The sequence below is a fragment of the Corvus kubaryi genome, unplaced genomic scaffold (assembly GCF_017639235.1).
Source record: "Corvus kubaryi isolate FWS band 111438036 unplaced genomic scaffold, C.kubaryi_AGA036_p1.0 133, whole genome shotgun sequence".
Lineage (NCBI taxonomy): Eukaryota > Metazoa > Chordata > Aves > Passeriformes > Corvidae > Corvus > Corvus kubaryi.
The window spans coordinates 5,382,721-5,408,703 of record NW_024580667.1 but is presented as its reverse complement, the minus strand read 5'-3'; the positions used below and the strand labels follow the sequence as shown (position 1 = coordinate 5,408,703).

The window sequence follows — 25,983 nt, the reverse complement described above, 5'->3', positions numbered from 1 at the left end:
CACCGCCGGGGAACCTTCCTCCGCTTACAGCCCAGCCAGGGTCGAGCCCCGGCCAGGATCCAGCCCCAGCCAGGATCCAAGCCCGGCCAGGATCGAGCCCCAGCCAGGGTCGAGCCCCAGCCGGGATCCAAGCCCGGCCAGGATCGACCTCCGGCCAGGATCCGGCCCCAGCCTGCAGAGGCCGCGGCCGGCGGCGAGAGCGGCGCTCCCTCTGGCGGGCACTGGGCCCTGTCGCGCCTCAGCGGCGACTGGGCGGGCCGGGCTGGGGCGGCCGCTGCGATGAAATTCCCGGGCTCCGTCCTCGTCTCCCTCGTCCTCTTCGTGTCCGAGACGGCGGCCGCGCTGTGCCTGAGCGCGGGGTACCGCGCGGCGGGGGACCGCATGTGGCAGGGGCTCACGCTGCTCTTCGCCCTCCTGCCCTGCGCGCTGGTGCAGCTCAGCCTGGTCTTCATCCACCGCGACGTGAGCCGCGACCGCCCGCTGGTGCTGCTGCTGCACCTGCTGCAGCTCGGGCCGCTCGTCAGGTCGGTGAGTCCGTGCCGCCCTCAGCGGGCCGAGCCCGGGGGCGCCCGGAGCCCCCCGGCCTTTGGGCGATGCGGGCGGGGCCGCTCCCGCTCTGCGCCGCCGGGAGCCGCGAGCTCGTCCTGCCGCAGCTGCGGGAGGAACAGCATCCTTTGGGAATGCCGCGGGCAGAAACCTGCGGGCTGACCCCCGGGGAAAGGGGGCTCAGCCCTGCCGGGCCGCGGGGAGTCGGGAGAGCCCCCTCCGCCTCCCGCTCTGCTCTGGGTTTCCATCGCTGTGGCTTCTTGCAGATGGCTGTGTCTGTTCGCTGCCGCCTCATCTACAGCGCTTTGCTCTCAGAGCACTTCCAGGAGAGAACGGGAGATTCTTCACTCGGTTGCGAGTTTAGAATAACGATAATACCCATCCCATCCGTGCATCTTGGAACATCAGTGGTGCTCTAGTCTGTCTCTTCTCTCCAAACGTGAGCTTCCTGCCCAAAACTGCTTTGGAGATTTTTTCTACTCCAGTTCAATGTTTCACTGAAAATACTGCCAGGAAAAAAAATTCAGAATGTTTCGATGAAAAGTAACAGCAGTGTTCAACTCCAAGACAAAATGTTTCCTGGGGAGGACATTAATTTTAAATTTCTTTTCAAATCTTCTCTTTAAAAAGAAAGGGAATTAAATGCAGTGTGTCTGTAGCAGAGGCTAGGAGAAGTGTCACCAACTTTCTGAAATTCCTAGATAATGTGTAAAAGAAAGATTTGTTCACACTAAGAAAGGTGAACAGTCTGGATATTACAAAATATCTTACACTTCAAAACCATTGACTTCTTCTATAACTATGAATGGATTTTTTGTTTGCTTTGTTAATATTTTAAAGATGTTTAAGTTATGACTTAACAGTTCTTAAAGAGCTCTGATTTTCTACAAGCTAAGAACAAAATGATTCCACATTCTTGGAAAATAAGAGAGGAACCAAAGAGAAAGAAACGATCAAAAATTAATACATGACTTTTGTCATTTGAAATTAATTTCTTGAGGTCAGACAAGGAAAGAATAATGTCAAGCTAGAATATGTTAAGAAACAGAAAAAGGATTTGAGCAACAAGAAGAAATTGAAGGATTTTCTTTTTAATTATATGAAATAAACATATATTTATATTTTGACCTTGAGCACCAAGCATGACTTGACTTTCTGTTTCTTTCTCAACATCAAGTTTTGTGTTTGCAACACAAATCTTATCTTGTGCAGAATGCAGTTCCTGCTCTCTTGGTGAACTCCCAGCTGCAATCACTGCTGTAAAACTAGTGAGCATATGGAAGCCCTCTCCTTTCCTCTAGTGTGTTGCCAAGTCTGCACTTCTTCCTTTCTCAAAGATTTACAAACTTAGCGTTTCCAGAAGGTTTGAGGATGTTCTGGATGTGCTGCAGCATACTTGTGCCATAATCTCCATGGCATCATTTAGGCATGACAAAGTGATGTATGTTGACCTCTCTCTAAACCCGGGATAACTGGAATTATAATTACTAATTAAAAAAGGGTAGTACATTCATGCTATCTGAAAAACTTATTTTCTGCTAAAGGCTGGAAAGACTCTACAAATTAAAAGTTTAATAGAAAACAACCTCTCTTTACTTTTAGGGAAATGTACCACTTTGTAGGATACAGCACAGAAGTGCGGGAAGGCAAAGTGCTCTGAGACAGACTTTTGGGGTCTGGGACAGGATTTTGGGGTTTGGGGGATTTTTCCTTCCTTGTCTTCCTGCAACTAAAGCTTGCTGTATCTGTCAGAAGAGGAAACTGATTGCTTCCTGTCAGATATAGCTGTGTGCTGTAAATATTGTCCTGTTCTCAGCACACAAAATACCTTCCCTTTCCCTGCTTTGCAAGGAGGCTTTCTACCCTGTGTGGACTGGCACACACACAAGGCTGAGGTGATAGCTAGAAGGCAAAGTATTTTTTGGTTGTATCATCACTGCACTGTGGTTTTAACTTTTGTAAGCTGAAAAGGACCATTGCCCTTGGAGGCATTTTACTCTTTCCTTGTAGGCAAACTTTTGCTCCAGAGAATCTTGCTGCTCTTAGTCATCTGCCTCCGTTGTGTGAAGCCTGACTCCATCCTCCCTGCTGGGACTCTTGTGTCTCACTGGCGCAGCCCAGGGCTGTTTAGGGAGGGCTGGGTCAAATTAGGTCAAATAGGACACAGACAGTAGAGCCCCCCCAGGCTCTCTCTGCTTGTGGCATGGGAATGAAACATTTAAGAACCTTCAGGCTGTGTGTGATGACATTCTGCAACAGAGCTGGCAGCTTTGGCTGGCTTTAAAATAAACTTAACACCAACTTTTTAACTATCTCTATTTGGTTTGGTAAGATGTAGGATAGCCAGGATTTTTCTGTTCAGACTCAAATACTCAGCGATCAGTGCACTGCTTTACCAACAGCCCATGTATGTTGTGTGAGATTTTCCTCATCATCTTAAATCTAGATTTTTTTTTCCCTTTCCTTTTTGCCTTAAAAAAACCAAAACCCACAACTTTAAATTTTGGGGAATGGTTTGGAAATATCTTGGCAGGGAAGGAGGGTATTTAGCCTTGCAAGCCAAATGATTCAGCCTATTTTGAATCATCTGAGTGATGGGTAAAAAGTACTTTCTCTCATAGAACTTCTTGCATGCCACCACCTTCCCAAACACCCACACTCCACCTGTTCGGGAGGCACTCGCTGTCCTGCTGCTGCCACTGGAAGGACTAAAATTAGGTAGCATCCCTCTTCCTAGAGAGGACTTTTGGTGTACTGTTAATGTACCCTTTTTTAACTTCTTCTCCCACTCCCTGGGAGTTTCTCTATAAATTTGAGGCAATTTGTAGAGCAAAATTCCTATCTCCCTTAGTGGCCTGGCTGTGATCCTCAGGATACAGGCATGCCAGAGGCTCTGCAGAGACTTGGCTGGAACCAAGTGACTGCAGGTTTCTAGGCATCATGGGGGATTCCTGCAGCATTTCATGTCAGTGCCACTCCTTACAAGTGCACTAATTTGGCTGAATGCTTAGAAGATGTATTTGGATAGGTTTGGTGTTGGTTTGGTTGTTTTTTGGTTTTTATTTTTATAAAAGGAGATTATTTTACCACATTAAGTAAATTATAACAGAAAAAATTACTTAAAACAGTAGCCAGTGTCAATGAGAGTTTTATTACATTTGTCTTTTCTCTAAGGAAGGTCATGATGAGCTTTCTGGCTCAGGCTGCTCCTCTGACAGGGTCTTTCTCTTTGTTCCCTTCATTTGGATGGCACTTGTAACGCCAAGGTCATCCTGAGATTTTAGGTGCTGCTACAATTCCAACACATAATAACTACTACTGGATGTAGTTTTGCTGGTGTACTGCTCTACACATAAGGATTTCTTCCAAGTGTAAATGACCCCTCAGAGAATCAGGGAATTGTTTATGTTGGAAAAGGCCTCTAAGATAATTGAGTTCAGCTGATAACCCAGCACCACTGTGTTCACCACTAAACCATGTCCATGAATGCCACATCCACATGCCTTTTGAACATTTCTAGGCATGGTGATTACACCACTTCCCTGGGCAGCTTATTCTGATGCCTGACTGCTCTTTCAGTAAAAAAATGTTTACTAATATCCACCTGAACTTCCCCTGGACCAACTTGAGGCCATTTCTTCTTGTCCTGTCTCTTGTTATCTTGGGAGAAGAGACTAACCCACCTCACTACAACCTCCTTGGGAACTGTAGAGAGAGATAAGGTTCCCCCTGAGCCTTCTTTTCTCCTTACCCTTCATGAAAGGCACTAGAGGACCCCCTGTTAACTTGCTTGCCATTTTTAGTTCTGCAAGTAACGAGTAGATCAGGAGCTGAAGTGCAGATTTCCAACACATTTGACTTGGCCAGTTGGGGCTTACAGTCACACACTGGGGATGTTGGTGGTGCTGGACCGTGAGTCTGCTGGATGAGGCAGTTCCCTCCCACCTGATTTACTGAAGGCTGTACTGAAGCGGCATCATCAAAAGGACTGGTGTGAACCTGGCAGTGCTTCCTTCTGGTATCACCTTCATGGAGAGTGAAGCTTGAGTGACTGCACGTGTCTTTGGAACTGTGTTCCCTGGTGCTCTGTTAGTGCAGTGTGAGCCCTGTTCTGTGTGAGGAGATGCAATCAGGGGAGGGCTGGGTCAGCAGTAGGACAAACACTTGCAAAAATCATCTCAAGCAAATATAACAGGCCCCCTATATAGAACAATAATGACTGTTTTCCTCAGGTTATAATAGGACAAGGATATAAACAATAGACTTTTTTTTTTTTTATGGAATCAGGCTTTGTTTCTCAAGGCATAAGAGGAAACAATTACATGTCTCTATGTACCATGTAGACAGCAGCACAGCAGATGCAGGAGGAAGCTTGCACCAAATTGCCAGAGGAGCTGCTGTTATGGCCAAAGTTTGATTCTGTGAGCTGCAGGAAGTAAAAAAAGAAAAAACAAAAACCCCAATTTTTTTTACAGTCATTCATGTTTTGGGCATCTAATTCTGCAGGTTGAAATCTAATAAGCTCTAATGGTGCAGATACTGCTTCAGTGACACTGTGCAGAAGCCTTGTCTCTCAGGGGGAGTCTGTCTTTCCTAGTGACCTGCTTAATAGTTAAAATAGAACAGGTCTGAAAACTTCCCTTCCTTGTAGGACTTCATCAGCAGACGTCACAGTAGGAGAGCCTGATAGCTCTACACTTTACAACTGTTTATACACCTCCCTCTTTTCCAGATGGGAAGAATATGTCTAGACTCTCTTCAGGGTATTTTCTTTCCTTTATTCTTGAGCAGGTATGTTAGGTGTCCATGGTGAGATGAACAGAAAGTCAGTGCAGGTAAAAGGTAGAACAATGAGTGAGGAACAGATCTTTGCCTGGTGCAGGTGAGTAAATCTGCAGGACTGATAAGTCTTTTGTACACTTCTTTAAAGAGAAGGAATTAGTAAAAATTAAGTAATTAGAGAAATCTGCTTGTACATTTGCAGATGGCATGTGTGGATAGGTCTCAAATAGCCATTTGCTCTTGGAGTGCTGGTTGGCTGTGGAAAGTTCCCTGTTTTCATTGCCTTCTCCCTCTTCACACTACCATTATTTTGCCTATGTTCAAATCCCACACATCTGTGATTAAAAGAGGGAATGAGGTGCTCACTCTCAGCAAGCATATAAGGGTAGGATTATTCCTCCTACTTACTGTGTAGAAGACAAATGTGTTGCGGCTGAATCACTCCTTGTGGGCACCATCAGGATCCCTGAAAAGTATGGCTCTTCTTTCTGCCAAGATATGGCAGCAGGAGAGAAAGTAGCGCCATCCTTTTCTTACCTCTCAAATTTCACTGTAGACAGTAGATCTGAATTTTTTCCTTGGAGCAATTTTAGTTCCTTCAGCGGCTGTACTGTGGTTGTCAATGCCTTACATGCAGAGGAGACAGCCAGCTGCTTGCCTTCTGCTCTTGGCACCATGTAAGGGCTCTTGAAAGGGCCCTAAACATCACTGCATTGCAGGAGATGGATTGTGCAGAAGTTGGGATCTCTCACTCCTGTCCCTCTGGAGCAGAACAGCAACGAGCAACAAGGGCTTCTATGGAATTCACCATGCTGCAGGAGCTTGTAACTGTGGGGGAAAGCTGCATGAAGCAATCCCCTTCTTGCGTTGTCTCTTTGTTGTGTTTCATGCTAAAAAAAGAACAAGCCAGGTAGTTCATTTAAAGACAAGATGCCCAACCTCTCAGCATGTACTTCATAGGCAAAGTCATAATCTGGCACAGGTACATGATCTGAATTGATTCTTCATCACAGTTCTAGACCCTTCTCACCTGGATAGTCCTTTGAGTGCCTGTGCCCCTCCTACACTCTATTCCTTAAACTTTTAGATTGGTACTTGTTCTTTCTCATGTGTCAGCTGCCAGCCTGGTCCTATTTGAAGCAGTTTCTTGGGCAGTGGCACCAGCTAGAATCTTGAGTGTGTATTTGTCCCAGAAGGCTTCACCTCTAGAAACACTCTTGCATGGGGCTGGCAGGGCCTGGGAATAAATGGGCATCATTATCAATGTAATCTGAGTGCTTGCACATAACATTTTTATTACTCTGTTGTACTGGTAAAAGCCCCATTTGGCTCTAAGGTTTGCTCATCAGACCATTTCACATTATGTTTGTTTTTCTATATGGACAAAAAAATCCCCATCACAAACAATATTCTGCTACTTAATACCCCACTAATAAATAAAAATCAAATGCTTACTCCAAAACTCAGAGTTTGGTTAATTATAATGTTTGCTATTGTCAGTAGTCTCATAAATCTGATCTCTTTTATAGGATCACTGCATATTTTTTAGATGGGTCCCTAGACTATATCTGCTTCTAATCACGCACTGCAAGAGTTCAGAGCCTGATGCTGAGATCCAATTTTCCATAATATACTCAGGCTTGCCCTCAGCACAGGGTGAATACATGGCTGTGAATACTAAGAGAGACAAAAATAATCTAGGATCTTTCTTTTGGAATAAAATCAATGTGTTGGTTTCAGAATCTATGCTGACTTCATAAAGCCACAGTGCTTTATTAATTTTTCACACTTTATTTTTGGCTGTATGGATTCTTTCATGTGGAACAAGATTGACAGGGAGTGAAAAGATTAATGAGGGGAAGACAGAAAGTCACCTCTGTGAATGGAGCCTCCAGAGCAGCAGGAATGTTGAATAGCTTTAGTGATAACGATGTCTAAAGCCTAATGAATCAAGAATAGTACTACACAATCCCAAAATTACTCTTCATCTAGAGCAGTTGAAACTTGCTAGTGGTCCAGTTAGAGGAAAAAATTAAGTGAAGTTTATGAAAATAAACAGAAGTATTTTTTTTCTTTCATCTCACTTCCCCCTCATCTTGTGATTTCACCTGTACCTCTGTTGTTCCTTGCTTGTTACTACTTCCCGGACAAGGGTGACTATTTCCCTGTGTGTTTTGGGTCCTGCTTGATGCCCAAGCCTGCCCTTGACACCTTCATACTCAAGTAGTGCTTAGGTTTCTAAAGTTTTTGACAATTGAAAAACAGTCATTGTAAGGAAGTTGCAGAAGCTGTTCTTTCCTTGCAGATATCTGTCTGGGGCTGTTATGTTCTTTAATACTCCAGGAGCCAGGTTGTCCTTGTTGCTACAGCGTTTTCTGCAGACAGCCTTTTCTACTCCCTCCCAAATGTAAGGATTAGTCTCTGTGCATGGATAAAGGCAGCAAATAGTACAACAATATGTAATTTATTAACAGAACTGTATGTGCTGGTACCAGTTTGTTCCTTGGAAGCCAGTCAGCCGTAAGTTAGACCTGCATAAACAAGAGGGTTTGGCTCCCACTGTGTTTAAAGTAAGAAGAGCTGCAGCAACTGGAAAGACTGCATCTTCTTACTTAGAATCTTTTTGCAAGATTATATGTAATATTTCTTTGACAGCGCAATAAACATAAGCAACTTAAGAACTAAAGCTCCTATTCTTGTGTCTTTTTTTAAAAAATGTTTATTTCAAGGTTTGTGAGGCTCAAAACTGCTCCTTTTCACTGCTCTGGCATGTTACTGGTGTTTTGAACCATTGCTTGGTAAAGTTTTGAGGTGTGTGCATGTGCTTGTACCCTGAGCTTCTCTCGTCAGATATTTTAAGGCAAAGGTATGAAAAGTGGGTTTATTGCCATGTCCCATTAACATGTCACAGATGTATGGATAACAAGAGGAAAAGACATGAGAATCTGAAGAAATACACTTCCAGCTTGGGTCCTGGATTTGGCAGCCTAGTAGTAGATGAGCAGTTTAAGGGCATTAATGGGACACCAGAGAGCAAGAGCAGCTCACAACTAAACCTCTGCCCAAGTCTGAGTACCACAAGCAGCCCAAAGGGCACTGTCAGGTTCTTGCCCTCTAGTAACATGTAGTTCACGTTTTAAGGAGTGCAATCTGTCGTATTCCAAGTTTACCAGGAGGAGAAAACCTACAGGCTTTGCTCTATGAACAAATGGCTTAGGACTTAGTATGTGTTTGCTTAAAATACCAGGAAGTGGGGAGACCTTTCATTCTTTCATTTTGCCCTGTCATTCTATTTACTTGTTTGCTTGTAGGTGTGTGGAGGCCTTTTATATTTACTTCCATGCTGGCAGAGTTGAGGAGCCCTATGTCAGCATCACAAAGAAGAGGCAGATACCCAAGGATGGGTACTCAGAAGAAATTGAGAAGGAAGTGGGACAGGCTGAAGGCAAGCTGTGCACACACAGGTCTGCGTTCAGCAGGGCCTCCGTGATCCAGGCGTTCCTCGGCTCAGCACCCCAGCTCACGCTCCAACTCTACATCTGTGTCCTTCAGCAGGAGGTCACGGTTGCCAGAAGTAGGTAGAGCTGTTGTTATGACCTTTTGGGTATTTGGGTGGGAGGGCAGTCAAGTGTGTCTGCCCTGGAGAACAACCAAGCATTTTGCAATGGGTTTCATCTCCATGACAGATGGTGATGCTGTTTTCAAGTTTATATGATGTTTTAGACTATGACACCTTCTGTAGGATACTTGCGTTGCTATAAAAACACGGATTTGATCAAGTGACCATTATGGCATGAGAGGGAGGCAGCTGGAGGGACCAAACTGTCTTCATGAAGAAGTAAAAAATTACCTCTGTTCCATTTTGGTTTTTGAGCAAAATTTTCTGGAAAATTCCTTGGGGTACACTGCCGAGCATGTTTTGTCATGCTGCCTTAGGGAAGGTGTACGTTCAGGAATGCAGTTTTAAATATGGACTGAGGACATGAACTATCTTCACTTGTGCCAGACTCTGATTTTGGAATCAAAAGGCAGGACTCAATAAGCTGCTATGGAACTGTAACCATCTCACCTCTGGACCCAAGCTGTTAAGCCTTCACCAAGCAGTGCTGCACCACATGGACTTACCAGGACACATGTCTCTTACTGTGGGACTCTGCATCTTGCTCCATGATGCGCTCTTGATTTGCTGGCTTGCTGCTAAATGAAGAACTGTCTCCAGCTGGTCACGGGACAAACAGCTTTTCAGTGTAAGAAAGGACTGGCACCTGGGTGAACTTGAAGGTGCATTTCCACTGAAATACAAAATAGCTCTTGTTGTATCTCTAAGGCCCTGAGAGGCCAGGGATCTTTACCAGCTTCACAGCTAGGGAGGCTGAGGCTAAGGTGACAAGTTAATAATTGAAATAAAGTAAAATATAATAATAGTAGTAGTAGTAGTAATGAAGGGGATGGAGAGGGGTGAGAGAGGCAGAGAGAGGGAGAAGAAAAAAGCCTAAGAAAGACAAGTGATGCACAAGCCATCCCCCCAGCACCGATTGGCCCCTCCCACACAACTCCCCACAGTTCATACACTGAGCATGATGTTCTGTGGTAGGGAGTATCCCTCTGGATAGTTTGGATCAGCTATTTTGGCTGTGCTTCTCACAGCTTCTTGTATACTTCTTCACTGGCAGAGCATGGGAAACTGAAAAGTCCTTGATTTAGAGTAAGCACTGCTGAGCAACATTATTCTCACACTGAATCCAAACTCAGCACTGTATCAGCTATTAGAAAGAAAATTAACTCTACCCCAGCCAAAATCAGAACATCATAGCAGTAGCTTCTCGGAAGACATTTCTCCTAAGTTCCTGAGTTCTTCATAACTAAGGTAGATTCTTCAAATAACAGTGGCATTTGTAATGTGGGATGAGCACAAAGCAATTGAATTCTTTGCTGAACGGTGCAAATAGCAAAATCTCCAGTCACTTTGCTGTAGATGGCATTTACTTGAGAAAGATCCCTTTTGTATTGTATTTCTTTTATTACTGGTTTTGACTTTACTGGTCATGATTGCCAAGGAGAAGTCCTGTGTTCCAGATGGTGAGAGAATCACATATTTAATAATCATTTGTAATGCTCTATTGCTTCTAGCTTTTTCAGTCACTGCTGAGATAAGTTGTAATCACAAACTGGTAAGTGACCTTCCTTGGGTGAAATGAACAGAGATAAACTGGCTCACCAGAGAGTCTGGTGAACCCACTTGCAAATGCAGCAGTTATCTCATGCTTCCCAGGAGCATCTCCACGCAGATGTAATTCTAAAAGACAGAAATGCAAAGAAAAAAAAGTGGTAGGAACAGTGTCAATGTCTGTTAGAGCTCATTCATCAGAAAAACAAGAGTCCTAATCTTATTCTTGTTGTGTGTATCTTAGCTATTGAAATACTGAAACTTTCTACAGTCTCTTTATCCAGCCAGTCCAGTTCTTATTCCATACTTCAGATGTCTTCAGCTTTCCTGTTCTTTGACACTGGTCCTCAAAACTTCAGGCTTTCTTCCATTTGCATCTGTTATAATTATCACTTTGTATTTTGACTTCCACATATTTTGTCTTGTCGCCTCATCAGTCTGTTATTTTTCTGGATTCCTACATAGCCCATCATTCTGTGTAAATTCTGCTTGTTCAGGGGCTATGAAGTTTGATCAGAGGTAATGAGGTCTGTATCACCTGAGAATCAAAAGCTGTTTACCACCATGCTGGGGGTATGGCTTGTCCTTTTCAAATCTGTTTGAAACTTTTTATTGCTTCCAGTATTGGCTTGAACATTTCTGAAAAGAGCGTGCATCCTTGCCTAGCCTTTTGTCAGCCAGAGCCATGCTGTGTATTTCTCGTGTATTTCATGGCATTCATTAATTTCTCTGGATGTTTTCTTCTGCATTATTGGGGTCTTGCCAGTGTCTGGCATTCTTCAAAACTGTCATTTCACAGTCTGCTGAGAATGTAAGACCAAGATAACCAGAGAGCTGCAAAAGCAGGACCAACTCTCGAGGTTAGTGATGAGTGACATAAAGCTTTGGTGACTGTTTATGATGAAAAGTGTAAAAATGTTGGCTGTAATACAACATTGGAAACCCACACGTATTAGCCTAATCTGATTCCTAGTTCTATTTTGTATACATATAACTATAGTATCTATAATACATTTCAGTGGTATTTGTGAGGTAGCTCATCTAGAGCAGAATTCACTGTCTTAGCAATTTCTGAAGTGGGAAGGATCAGGTCTTGAAAGGACTTCAGATGTAATCAAAAAAAACAAAGCAAAACAGTGCTTCCCTGGATGATTCTGTGAGTGTCCACCTCCGATTTGTAAGAAAAATACAGCCTTTTGGGAGGAGGAAGGAGGAGAAATGCCACCTTTATAAGGACTGTAGGAGGATTTGAACCTGTTCCAGGGGAAGACACTTTGCCTTTTAAATTTACATTTCTTTGCCTGCTCAGGATGAGTAAAAGCAACAGTGTCACCCTCCCACATTTCCCTTTGTGGTTGCTTCAAACTGTCTTTTTCACAAAGTGATGTTTGAACTGAAGGTTTGGTGACAGTAATGAGCTTTTAGGAAAGGAGCAGGACTGGATTAGTCTGTTAGACTAATGGAGTCAGCATGACCTATTTTCTATCAATGGAGAAATGCCTCTTTTGAAGGCATGAGTTTGTATGATAGGTTTGAGATTAATATAGATTCCCTAAAGTGAAATTGGGGAATAAGATCAATGTTTCAGCTTGTCAAAGCAGAAAGCAAGCAGAGTTCCAGGACAGCAGTACTCAGTCCCTGGTGGGTAGGTCTTAATGTTCCTTTAACTCTGAGAATATTCTTTTGCTTCATTATCTGCTGGAAGTTATGTTCTTTCACAGCTTTTGTAAGATTTTGTAAGAAACCAGAGGACATCAAGCAATATTCTTTACTGAGTTCACCTGCTCTTCTGCTTTCAGCCAATGTTTTTCCAAGATATAACATTTAAAAATTCTCAGCTTAAATACAGTGCTGTAAGAAAGATGTTTAAAAACATCTACTAACAATTTGAACATAAACATTTTCAGAGAATATATGCACCACCAAACTGGCATGTGCAAAATTACCATGTAAAATGGTAAATGCTTTTCACCTTACTGAGTGCCTTGGAAAATTAGATATAAAGACTTGATTATTTTCCAAAGTAATTCAGAGGTGTTTGTGGATCAGAATGGAAGAGAGATTAGCTGAAGCGATACAGAAAATTCTCTTAGAAAAGTGTTAGAGATCTTAAAATACACTTGTTTCTCCCAAAGGATTGCTTAGAAATTAATGGTTTTAATTAGGAAAAAAGCCCAAACCCTGATAATTTTGGCCATATAGCTATAGCAAAACAGGGAATCCAGTTTATTTGTAGGATATTGGCACACAAACTAATTGAAGGCCGCAGAAAACACTGGTTGCTAAGCATTGCAAATGTAATTGACATCATTAAGAATTCCCAACTCCGATTATTTTATCTGATGCAATATCAGCTATTCAGCATGTTGGTAAAACTTGTGAATAAATATTTATATAATTGTGTATGCAAATACTAAAATACCTGTGGGCAGTTAGCACTTTGTTTATTCTCTGTGTCCAGTGTTCATGTATGTTTGTACCTACTTAATATGGCAAGATGGGATGGCCTCCTGCCATGCCAGGTAACATCTGGTCTCCGCCTTCACTTTCTGCAGAATTTAAATGTGAAACCTTCCTTTCAGGGATTTTAGATAGGTGGGAGATACTGACAGTTGATCTGAATTTAAAGACATTTTTAATAGGAGTGGTTTTTTAAATGCATGATGCAGATGGGTGTATAAAGAAAATTGTTGTACAGGAAAACACAGTGCAGGCAGGTGAGTAAATATCTCTCTACACAGTCAATGTGGACAGTGCTGGTTTAAATTCCTTTGGCTTTCAATTTTGAGCTGTATCATATAGCTTTTTTGTGATTTGCTTTAACATAGAACTTCACAAGCAGTGAGTTATCTGCATGCTCAAGTTACTCCAAAGTTTCAGCTTCTGTTTTCCAGTTTTTCATCTGTATGGAAAGGGATTAGCACCCCTGTGCCTTGTGGAGTACTGTAGGAGTTTGGGAGCAAGTTGGATACTCTTATGACTGAGCTGTGAAATTACCAAGGACAGAATATGTATGAACGGCCCTTGGCAGGGTGAGGAGGGAGAGATGCTTATTACTGCTAAGTGCCTTCTTTTTCTTACTGGCTACTTGGATGAGTATCAAACAGGGACCAAAACAGGAGGTAGGATTAGAATAATGTGCTGGGTTTGACTGGGGTAGAGTTAATTTTCTTCTCACGAGTGTAGGCTAGGAATGGCTCCTGTGGCATTACACCCTCCTGGGAATCCCCAGGAGTGCAGCGAAGACGGCTGCACCTGCACTCCTCTGATGCAATGTCTGCTGCTAAGCTGAAGGACCTAATTTGTCTTTTGTCTTTGTAGGTATTTTTATGGTCCTTTCTCTCCTGTCGATTGTTTATGGCGCCTTACGCTGCAACATCCTGGCTATCAGGATAAAGTACGACGATTACGATGTCCGTGTGAAACCTGCTGCCTACCTCTGCATATTCCTGTGGAGAAGCTTTGAGATCGCCACGCGGGTCACAGTGTTGGTGCTTTTCGGTTCAGTCCTTCGGATCTGGGTTTTCCTCGTCGTGCTGCTGAATTTCTTAGGTTTCTGCTTCTACCCATGGGTTCTCTTCTGGCTTAGCAAGTCCCCGTTTCCTGAGAACATAGAAAAGGAACTGAGCAGGGTGGGCACTACCATCGTCTTGTGCCTTCTCACATTCCTGTACGCTGGCATTAACATGTTCTGCTGGTCAGCAGTGCACGTGGAGCTCAGTGACCCTGACTTGATTAGCAAATCCCAGAACTGGTACCGCATGACTGTGTACTACATCGTGCGGCTGATGGAGAACGCCTTCCTCCTGCTGATGTGGTACATTTATAGAACAGACTTCTACCTGTATGTCTGCGCCCCAATGCTGGTCCTGCAGCTCCTGATAGGTTACTGCATGGGCATCTTCTTCATGTTGGTGTTCTACCAGTTCTGCCACCCATGCAAAAAGCTTTTCTCCTCCAGCATTACCGAAGCTTTGCTGTCCTGTTTCAAGCTCCTCTACTTTATTTGCCAGCATCAAAAATCCACTCTACTGACAGGCAAGGTGATGGTGAAATCTCCTGAAAATACTGATGAAGCAAGGGGCAGTAGCAAGACAATAGATTCTCAAAACAGGAGTATTCATCAAAGTGTTTCTTCCAATGCCTAGTACAACTGGAAGCAAGTAGGTGCCTTCGGAAGGTGGCAGATCAGCTGCTGGGAACATTGTGTATCTTAGACATTGTGTCTTGTGGATAGGATTTCTTTCTTGCAGGTGTAGCACTGCACGATGGCTGACAAGCCTGTTTTTGTGGAGAACAGTGTATGAGTATTTGTGTCTGTGTGTGTTTGTGTATGGAGAGCAATCGTTTTTTGTAGATTTCTATTTCAGAGCCTTTTTGCACGTAAGTTCATTGTCATGTGCTTACTTTAAGTCATTACTGGAGACATCCTTCAGAAACTGGCCTGATGCTCATCTTACTCAGGAATTCTGAGGATAGAAGGCAATGAATTTTATTTCAGATAGGATGTCCCATGGCATGTCACCCTAGCATGGAAACAGAGCTTAGACCTGGACTACGTATGGACCGTAGCTGTGGTCTGCTTTGATCAAAATGCAGACTATTTTACACTCTAATTAGTGTAATAAGATAATACTTCTCTCAGTGGTTGAAGAATTGGACTTACACAATGCACTGTAGTCTGGGTTGCCATGAAACAGCCAATTAGCCAGCACTGATACGGAAATGCGACTGAGGATGCACAGAGGGCTTATTGGCTTTGCACTGTTTCACCCTTCATGTTTACTGCTTGTTAGTAAGGGAATTAAATTTAACACATTAATTGTGATGTTCTGGAATAGCTCATTTTTTTTTCATTATCATTTATTTAATACTTTGTGACCTTCTGGTGTCAGGGTGGTGTTCACTTTATGTAAATATCTAGAGGCTGGGCAGACAGTGTGTACCAGTCATGTAGGTGCTCTCCAGTGCACATCTCCAGGGAGTGATTCACCCCATCTTAAAATGTGGGTGATATGAATCATTCTCTGGAGACCTGTTACTCAGTGTTAACCAGATGCCTTCACAATTAGTTCTGACTATCCATCTCCTTTTCAGATGGCTGAAGTTAGAGGGATAAGCACTACCCTGATTGCCAGGGGTTTGGCAGTGCCCCAAGTAGGCAGCTCACTGACTTTTTATACAGGGATAGAAGTCACCAATTCCTTCTTTTTGAGCTGTGATTTGTTATGATTAATTTAATATCATTAATTCAAAACCCTCTGACTTCTTTACCTCAGGAGCATCACAGCCTTGAAGTCTGAAAGAGAAAATGGAAGTCATTGACTTTTTGTTCTCAGCAATACATCAGTACAAATAGAAGTGTTTCTGTATTTTGCAAGTTGCTGAGAAAGGTTTTAGCTTTAGCTTCACCCAAGAATTTAGTGAAAATACAAAAAAAAAATATATTTTCACAAATTAGGTGAAAGCTTTTTGCACTTTGCTTGCTTAGCACCTTCCTAACATTTCTTTTGAGTGTTAAACATTATGGCTGCTCATGGAAACAAATAATTGATGACCCAAAGCATATCCCAGTGTACAAAGCTTGGCTTCCATTCTGTCATCATGCAGGATGTGAAGCTCTTAATAAGGACGACATCAGCATAATTGTTTTAGAAGCGTCTCAAAACTCAGGTCTGGGGTCATTTATAATGAAATATGTCACCTGCAGTGCTGCAAAGACCAAACCTGCTTTTATTTTTTTCTTTACTACACTGTAAATTAATGTCTTCATATTTCAGTTTTATTATGGAGTAATGTTTTCATTTTGATTAATATGTGTCTGTGTATGGTATGTGTATGTAGATGTCATTAAATTATTGGTGGGTGGTAATGGGATTTTTGGCCTGATTTTGCCATGGGAATGTACCTCATATCTGGGGAAGACACCAAACACCTCCATTCTAATTTCTCTGAGGAGAATAGAATAGTGAAGTGACTCCTTGAAGACACGACTGTGTTTCTCTGTACCTTTGTGTGTAAAAGTACAGTATAGTATTTCTGTGTGCTTTTCTAGATGCAAAAGACTTTCTTTTTTTTTCAGTAGTGAGTTTAAGGAGCAAGGGAAAATGTAATTCTCTATTCCAAACCTGTGGAGTTCAGCCCACAGGCTCAAATTTTCTTGTGTTCTTAGCCAAAACTGAGTATCTGTCTTTATAGCTGGACACTCATCAATATCAATAATCAGGGAATTACAGTGGTTGCCTGTCTACAGATGTACCTGGGTCTGAAATGTTAGTCTTTGGGGGAAAATTTTAAAAGTGACTTCATATGTAGAAGTAGTTCATATCTAACAAGAGAGCTTAAAGCAGACTTTGGTCACTGTAAGTGGTGGTGCAGTTGTGATTGTGCCATTTGGAAACAGTGAAAGCTTCACAAACCTCAGGCAGGTTGGTGCTACAGTGAAATGTTGGTGCTGCAGTGAAGTCAAATGTAGGGGAGTTACATAGCCAGGAGCCCAGAATGAATACACAGTGAGTACCATTAAACCTCACTGAGTACTGTATATGCATATTTAGAGTGTGTGCCATATTACTTCTTATTTTTATACCAGTCTCCTGAAGTGCATGCATAGGGAGCTGAATATTTAAATCACTGCTATGAGAGGGAAAAAAAAAAAAATTATATGGGTTCTATTACTGTCCTATAGTTTTGCCTTAGTTGTGCAGAATAACCAAACACAGTTCAAACTCTCCACCAGCACGAGGGGCTGTTGCCTGTGCAGTGCCTCGTGTCACCATGGGCCGTGGTGGAGCCCAGCCAGCAGCGCGGCTGCTCTGAGGGGTTTATCCAGCTGTGCTGCCACTGCTGGTAGAAAGGTGCAGGAGGGAGGCATGGAGACGACAATAATGTATTAGATCAAGATTTTAAGGGACCGGCTGATTTTTCGGAAGTGTGCTGTAAAGCTGGGAGAGGCAGTTTTTCTCAAGATGATAGTCTGGAGGGTGTTGTTATCAGTGCACCCAGTGGCTGCACAGAGAGGACAGTATGAGCTACAAAGTCTGTCTGTGTATGAATGAGTGATCTCTTGCTGCAAGTTCCCTGTGGTTTTACTCTCCTCTATGAATGTTAGAGGGGCCTGTGTTTTCCATGGAAGGGTTTAGGGCTGCTGCTGAAAACTGTATTCTTGAGTAGTCTTGAGTCACACAAAAGATGGCTCAGCAAGGGTTATTTGTGTGTATAAGAGTATGCAAGGTCTGACGTGTGGGCTTTCTTTTATACTTGTAAAACAACACAAATTAAATTATGTTGAAACTATCCCACAAGGTGTGTTGGTATCAGTTCTTAGTGTGCTGCTTGCAAGAAATCCAAAGTAAAGGTTACAGAGCATGCTGTCATCTGCCACCATGCAGCAGCAGAAATGTTTTCAAGAAGACCTGACAGAAGAATTAATCTGTGATTGATTTAGGAGCTCTTTATCTCCAAGCTTCCATTGCTGTTTAGCAGAAAATTTTGTAAGAGGGGGCAGCTTAAGAGACCAGTGTTGTATGGAGCAAAATTAGTATAGGTTATTCATTGTCAGTATGAGAATATTTACTGGTTTACATTGGGAATTGGGAGGAAATTGTTGCCTTATAAAGAATATTTTTTAACTTCTTTTCTGCACACTTGTTTCACACGCATCTGGGTTTACCATGTACTTGTATCTGAGCCTGGGAACATCCAGCAAAATCAATGCTCAGGATTCTTGTGGAGGTATAGGAATGCACAAAACTTTGCAACACGTAAGTGTTTCTAAATTTAAATAGATAAAATAGACACATATTTTTAAAATGTGGGTGTAAATAGATACATTGCAACAAGTTGTAATGCGTGTACATCACTTACATGAGCATTGAGAAAACATTCTAGAAGTCCTGGTGGTGATTGACACTACTGTCTGCCTATAACACAGAATTGGTGGATACTTGGGACTGGTAAACTGAAATTTAAATTTAATTTTTTTTTTTTTAATTTACAAGTAGTTCCTTTATTTTTTCCCCATAGTAACTGATAATATGTAGCCTACAACAATGAACCATTTTCTATCTCCTTCTACCTATTTGAAGGGCTTATACCAAAGAAAATGGGGTTTTGAACTCAGATATTTGCAAGCCAGACATCATAGTACTTATAATCTTGTATTTTAGAATGAAGTTGTGGTGAGTGCTTCAAGTCACTCAGGAATCATCACAGAAACATGAATAGAGAGTAATATGGCAGAGATGGTAAGTTTGATTTACCAGAGACAGAAGACTTGAAAAGCAAGATGTATTAAGGATTATGTAATTTCCTACTGACCAAGAAAACAATGTATAATAAAACTGTTAGGTCTTGGGGCCACCCTAAAATTAGACTAAAAATGAAAGGTAAGTGCTTCAAAATGACAATATGAAAGCTTTCTGAATCTCTGCCTTTAATGAACGACTTCATATCCTGGACAAAAAGGACGGGTTTATCCTTTTTTTTTAAATTACATGCAGTTACAAGGAAAATCTCTTGCCACTGAAATAAAGTTTTATGGAAATGATAAATGTCTGTATTCAGGTATGAAAATTTTGCCTTTCAGATGTGAAATTCAGATGTGAGTGCATCTGTGTGTAAAGGTTTCTAATCACAGAATTCTACCATTAATGGGGAAACACACCTAAGCAGAGGGTGGATGCAGTTGGATGTTGCTTACTGAGATCCTTCTGGAGTAACATTACAGCTGTAACTTTTTGGCCCCGAAGGTGAGACCTGATTGACTTAATGAACTGGATGAACTAATGTCTTAAATGGGGTATGTGCCTTCATGTTCATAATTGCTTAAATTCCTATTTTGACAGAGCAAACAAAATGACAGCAGATAAATGTTACATTTTTTAACTTCTGAAATGTCTCTCATCAGCTACTTGTTTCATCTGATTAATGTGCTCTGTCAGTACAGAGCTTTAATCAGCCACAGACACTTTCTGGAAAATGATCGGGAGCAGATTTAGATGAAGAGCAATGCCAGGGGTAGTCAAGGTGAAGATTAATTCACATCTGCCTTCTAGAGGGGGAAGCAAATGTCAAAAACGATAGCACAGCACCTTACAGATGAGGTGCCAGCATTGCATTCTCTTGTGCTCATGCATGGATTTGCAGTTTTTGTAACTGGGTAAGTTGTGTGCTGGACTCAGCAGCAAACAGAAGAGAGATGTTTGTGATTGCTTCAGTTCTGCGGCTGCTGGCCCTCATAGCACCAGTTATATTCTTCAGAATGTGTGTCCTGGCTACTCCTCCTCCCTCTCTGCTACTTCATGGAGGACATTTTAAACAGAAGTGGAGAAACAAGGCACAGTGAAATGCTCAGCTGGATTTTTCAGTAGGGCTGCTCTTTTGGAGCCAAAGATGTCTGGCAATGAAAAGGGCTGAACTCATGGAATGCATGAATTCTTCATTGCCATTTTAAATATTTTAATAATGGTGGGCAGTGCAGTACCTCAAAAGCATCCAGATGTCATTTAAAAAAAAAATTAAAGGGGAAAGTGAATTTTCTAAAAGAAGTAACTTCCACTTTGGAGCTACAAAGAAAGGAAGCGAGCCCTATGAAAGCACAGTAATTAGGTGTTTCTTAAACTTTTTTTCATTGTGTTTATTGTGGTCTTCCCTGCCCTTCTTCTTATTTTTTTAAGCAACAAGAAGAAAAAATACCAAACAGAAGAAAGAGAAATATTATATGAAAAAAAAAAAAAAGTCCCTGCAAACCTATGGAAATGTGTGTGGCAACTCACAAACAGGTTGCATTGAGAGTAAGCCTAGATTTCTCCACTGATGCTCTTGGAGAGGCATAATGCAGATCCCAGAAAGGAATCCAGGTACAGTGAGGCAGAAACTGTGAAGGTCATACTGATCTAGGACATAGCATCTTGTTAAAAAAAATCATTATCTATCTTTGTTGTTTGACTACTTTAATAGCAGCAGTCTTAATTATATGTATATGTCTTTGTATATATGTAATACATATAATATAGAAATATGTAATTACATGTATATTTTACGTACTATATGTATTGTAGTACACACATTAGTGCTGATTCTGCATCTAAGCACAGACAGGCAACTTCCATGCTAATGGTCAGAACAGAAATGTTACCACTGTCCTGTGCAGTTTGCTTACACAATTCCATTATGCATGGGAAGAAAGAAAAACAATGGACCATGTAATATATCAGATAGTTTTTTAAACAACATGGTAGCTGGATGGTTCCTGCTTTGGTCTTGTTTTCTTCATCAGCTGACAAGATGTGATATGCTGAAAAAATCTGCCCTTTACAGAAAGATAAAGGATTATAGGTTGAAGAAACCTGGGACGCTGCACGTGCTAAGCCTTGTTCATGGTGATTTGGCTGTGTGGATCAGAAATGAACCAAGATTCCTCAGATTTGAAAGAAAGGGAAAAGAGAAACAGGTTATCAGGTGGGAGCAGGCAAGGAATGTAATAAGTGAAAAATTACTTCTGCCTTGCCATGAAATACAGGCCTCAGTGAGGATGCTGGTGTTGTGCCATGAGGATTGATGGTAAGGCAAACTCAGGGAAGGCTGCAGAATGCTGTAGCATTAACTCATCAGACAACTCAAATGTCAGTGAGAGATTGGCACAAAATGCAGTGGAAACCCCCAAGGACACCAAGCAGGAATCTATTAGCCATCAACTATCAATCACTTGCCCTACAGTGTCCTTTAGCAGTCAAGGGCTTATGTGTTTAAGCTGCTATCTTAATAATCTACACATCACTGTTCTTTCCAAGGCACAACAGCAAGTGAGCAGTTGTCTCTTCAAGCAAGAAAAGAAAAAAAAATCACTAGGGAAAGGGAAGTTTTACTAGTGGGAGGTCTAAAATTAACAACAAACTGTTTATGGTCTTAAATGTATCACTCATTCAAAAAAAATTCTAGTATAATAGAAAACTAAATGCAATTTTAGCATGTGTAGGAGTGTATTTGTATGGGGGAAAAATACTGACAAAGGATTGGAGCATGATTTGGCAGACAGTCCCTGCCAGGTAGCAAAAGTCTCAGGGAGATGGCATTGTGTCCCTTAATGCAAGTGTCATACGTCACTGTAATTAGCAGTCAACAGCTCTGATTTTGATCAAGGTGGACACAGCTCCTTGAGCTTTGGTAGAAAGCTACGTGAGAGAAGGATCTCTAAATCCAGCTGAGAAAGAAATTAGGTATCTCCAGCTATTGTTGCTCCCATGAAAACCTGAGCAGTGAAAATAGCAGAATATGATTAAACCATCAAAACTTAAACTAAGAAGTCATAAATACAAGAAAGCAAATGAATAAATAATATTGTGGGAAACTGTAGTCCCTAATCTAACCCACTCATTGAAATTTTGTTTTTCAAAGTGATTTCTCTGGAAGTGCTAAAAATGGGTGACAGGAGGGAGGGGGGTTTTGTGTATGAATAAACTGCTGTAAACTGTCTTGCAATAGGAAGATTCAATAACTACTAATCCAGTGGTAATTTAACTTGGAAGAAATTCATCTCAGTTCAAAGCTCAAGTTATATGACACTTGTGTCTTCACTGAGTTTCCCAAAGAGATGGATGGTTGCTTCCAAACTTCTCTTGAGTGTAAATTAAGCCAGATAGCGCTCTGTGAGATATTCTCAGGCAAGTGTCCAAGTTATCAGGGAAAATCCAGAAGTAAAAAAGCGTTATCAAGACAGATGAGTGAATGGAAACATACAAATCCAGTGATTGTGTGGCTGGAGCTGTGTAATTCTATAATAAGAGGCAGTTTAGATATGATTTAGCAGCATATAGGCTTCATGCTAAATCTTGGCACAGGGATGAACCCTCTTTTACTACTCTAGCTGAAGGATAATTTTAAAGCAAAAGCTTCTTCCTTGGTGCCATAAGTTATTGTATCATGTTATCTTGCTTAGACGTGTCCATTAAACATGACATCATTCCTCAGTGTTTTCTCTAATATATTACTGAAGATGAACATAAAACCAGGGCTGAGGACTGTGTCTGTCAGGTGTCTGGTTGTGGACAGTTATCTCACTGAGCAGGGTCACCCCACACCTCCACACTGAGGACTGGGAGAGAGAAAAATCAACAAAAAAGCACTCCTTTGTATTTTACAGGACAAACTGCAGCATTGTAAAGACCTGTAATGTTACCCTGTGTTGCAGGGTTTGGGCACTGGGGTGTTCACACCTGGGGGCTGTTCCTGGGTGTGAAGGGGGACGCTGGAATACTTCTATAGATGTGTAGTTATACTGATACCACGATCATGAGCTACCACAGCACAGCTCTAGCAGGCTGGAGGCACCTCCTTTATTTCTGGTTGTGGAAGTGGGGATGCAAACGTGTGTCAGGAGTAATGCAGCTTCAGCAGATCCTATTTGGAAGAATGGAAATGGGCTAATGATCTCTGGAGGTCCTTTCCCAGACTGTGATCGTGAGCTGCTAATTAGAAATGGGATTAGACAGCCCAGCGCTGAAAGAGAGAGGGAAAAGCAGGAAAGTGGTTTTGAACAGGCGTGCAACAGGAAAGGAGACAGGAGGGCAGGGGCAGACGGAGGGAAGGTCCGGGCCGGACTGAGCGGGGCTCCAGCTCCGTCCCCCTGAGCGGAGCGGGGCCGGCGCTGCCGGCGGGTGGCACCGCGGGGCTGCCGAGCCGGGCGAGCCGGGCACAGGAGAGACTGCCCTCTCTCCTCTCCCATCTTCCGAGGTGCTTGGAAATCGCCGGTGGAGTCCTTCTCTCCTGGCAGAGAAGAGTTACCCTGGCCGTCACCAGCACGTGTAAACGAAGTGGGTCTGCAGCCCTGGGAAGAGAAGCCTCGCAAACAGATGGTAGCTTCGTTCCAGAGCAGCATTAGCACACCATAAAGCTGGTAGCCTGCCCATGGGCTGCCATCTGGGCTCCCTGTCCCTCAGTTCCATGCAAAGCCCGGTTATTTTTACTTCTGCCTTTATGCATGGGAGGTTATGCTGTCCCAGCTTTACTCCAGCTCTTCCTGGAAACTGTTGCCTGCTTAATGAAATGAAATTTCTGTCTCTACTTAGGGCACGTTGCTGGTGGTGGCTCTTCCTTCCACTAACTCAGCAGTGTGCAGCCATTCTAGCCTGTTTTGTGGTGGTGCTGCTTGACTTCAAGCCAAGACTGGTGCAGCAAACAGCGTCTGGATCAGACAAGGATTTTTTTTAATACAGCGTGTGGGTCTCTCATGATCATTGCAAAAGAGTGAGGAAGTACTGGAGCAGGGAACTGCATTGAGAGTTGTATGTACAGCAAAGACCTAGAAGCAGCTGCCAGTCCTTATTGGAGTCTCACTGATATGTTTTCCCCTGGCTCATATCCATCCCCTTTTCTTCCCTCATCTCAGCATGGAATCATTTATTTTGTAAACAAAACAGAAAGGGCAGAAGTTTCAGACTATGTCATTCCCTGGAGTGAAGGCAAGTGCAACCAGGGACAGACTCAGGCTGCTTGTGAAGAGTCCTTTCAGGGAAGACAGATTGACAAGTCCCTTGTTTCCTTCTTCCTCTTTGGTGTAGAATGAAGGGAAGGTTGGTAAACAGTGATTGCACAGCATTCAAAATAAAGACTTCAGGCTACAAAATAAAAAGAAGTTAATCAAGGTCTCTACTTGGTTTTCCTCCTGCTAATGGGAAGGAGGAGCTGGATCTCTCTCTCTGTTCTTCACATCACTCTCTTTTTTGGGGTTTTTACTTGCAGAATTTTTCATTGTCCCTTTTAGGGACATGTGTGAAACCGCTAGGCCTATTGCAAGCACCTGGCATTAAATTGTGCAGCAATACACAGACAATTATTGCACAGAGAAGGACAGGAACTAAATTAATTCCTATGCAATGGGGTAAAATTACTGCGAGGAAAGGAAGAACCCTGAGACATGAATACTTTTGGAATACTGTCATGCTGCAGAAGGATCAGTGTTCCTGAACTTTTCAGCACAAAGAAGGATGAAAAATGCTGTATGTAATCAACTAGCTTGAAATAAATTTTATAAACAGAGTGAGATAGCATTTAAGTTTTTGCATATTTCAGTTTTACACTCCTACATAATTAACACACAGCTGCCAACATTGTTTTTTCTTGTACAGGATGCATTTTCCAAATTAGTACAAAGTATAGAATATTCGGGTTTTTGTAACAGCAAAGATGTTTCATTCATTTAGAAGGTGGAAGCACCAGAATTAAATCAGGGGTGATGTATGGGTGGTTTTGGTACCATTTCTACTCAAATTTGTCACTTGCAGCAACAGGCAAAGTTTCCTGTGCTTGTCACGTCACTTTTGGAGTTAACAGAAAACTCACAAGCATCTGGGAGCACCAGAATTCAACAGCTGTGGAAGGGCCCAGCACCTCTGCCCTTTCTTTTCAGTTCAGGCAGGGAGATCAGCTACTGCATTTGGTAATTGCTAGGCTGAGGGCAGCTGAAATATACTCTGTTTCATGGTCTGTGTTCAGGCTCTTAAAAGGACATCAGACTTTGCAATTGTTGATCCAAGATCAGCCCCTGCTGGATTTGTGGTCTGCCAGAAACCTCCTGATCCAACAAATTCATGTTTCAGGGGCTATGGTGCCTGAGGAGCTTCCAGGCAAGGCAGAGCTGCACTGGCTCACCCCAGAGAAGGCACAAGTTGCTTGTCCTGAGCTAGGGAGAAGAAAAAGGCAGCGAGAACACTGCCAGTCCTCAGCAGGGAGAGTGGGATGGTCTTCACTGCAAGAATGGACATCCACGAATCAGAACTGCCCCCCTCCTTTCCTTCCCCAGCCATTCCAACTATTTAACTTCCAGAGGCTACCTCCACAAACAAAAATATGGGGGCCAGACCCTCTGGTGATATCCAGCATCCCTGGAAATGTTACCCCATCCCTGAAAGCATCCAAGGTCAGGTTGGATGGGGCCCTGAGCAACCTGAGCTAGCGGGTGGCCTTCCTGCCCATGGCAGGGGGTTGGAAGTAGATGATTTTTAAAGTCCTTTCCAACCCAAAACATTCTATCATTCTATAATTCTGTGATCTGTTTGGGATGGAAACCAAAGGGGATTCTGCAAGAGTCAAAACCATGAAAAAATAGGTTATCCAGTGACACATTCTCAGTTTTGGCCAGAGCAGAAAGGAATTAGCAAGGTTTGAATGTACCAGACAAAGAGGAATGTTAGATTTCTCTTTGAAGTTTCCATGGACATTGTTGATAAATAATCACTAGTATTATTTCTCTTCCAGTAATTCAAAGATCAGCATGAACTGCGTCTCAGTCCTGAGATGATTAAAAAAAAGACAGGTCTGGGCAGAGGTAACTCTTCTGTGCTTTCTACATTACACTTCAGCATTAAAAGTTATATAAAGTGGCAATACATTTTTTAGCAGAAAACCTGACTGGTTGTACAATTTTTTCTATCCTTTGTATCACAAAGAAAAAATCTATTTCAACAATTTATATGTATTTGAGTTATGAA

At 42.4% G+C, this 25,983-nt stretch overlaps 1 protein-coding gene across 2 annotated transcripts; it reads left to right on the top strand.

Moving 5' to 3' along the window:
• Window positions 1-214: 214 nt before the first annotated feature.
• On the top strand, window positions 215-17,796 carry XK (X-linked Kx blood group). 2 transcript variants are annotated; one of them, XM_042035400.1, is made up of 3 exons: window positions 215-524; window positions 8,640-8,902; window positions 13,817-17,796. In XM_042035400.1, the coding sequence occupies exons 1-3, from the start codon at window positions 280-282 to the stop codon at window positions 14,641-14,643; spliced, it is 1,335 nt and encodes a 444-aa protein (XP_041891334.1). In that variant the 5' UTR covers window positions 215-279; the 3' UTR covers window positions 14,644-17,796. The 2 variants fall into 2 exon arrangements, with proteins under 2 accessions (XP_041891334.1, XP_041891340.1); XM_042035406.1 differs by lacking the exon at window positions 215-524 and adding an exon at window positions 1,669-3,511.
• Window positions 17,797-25,983: the final 8,187 nt, after the last annotated feature.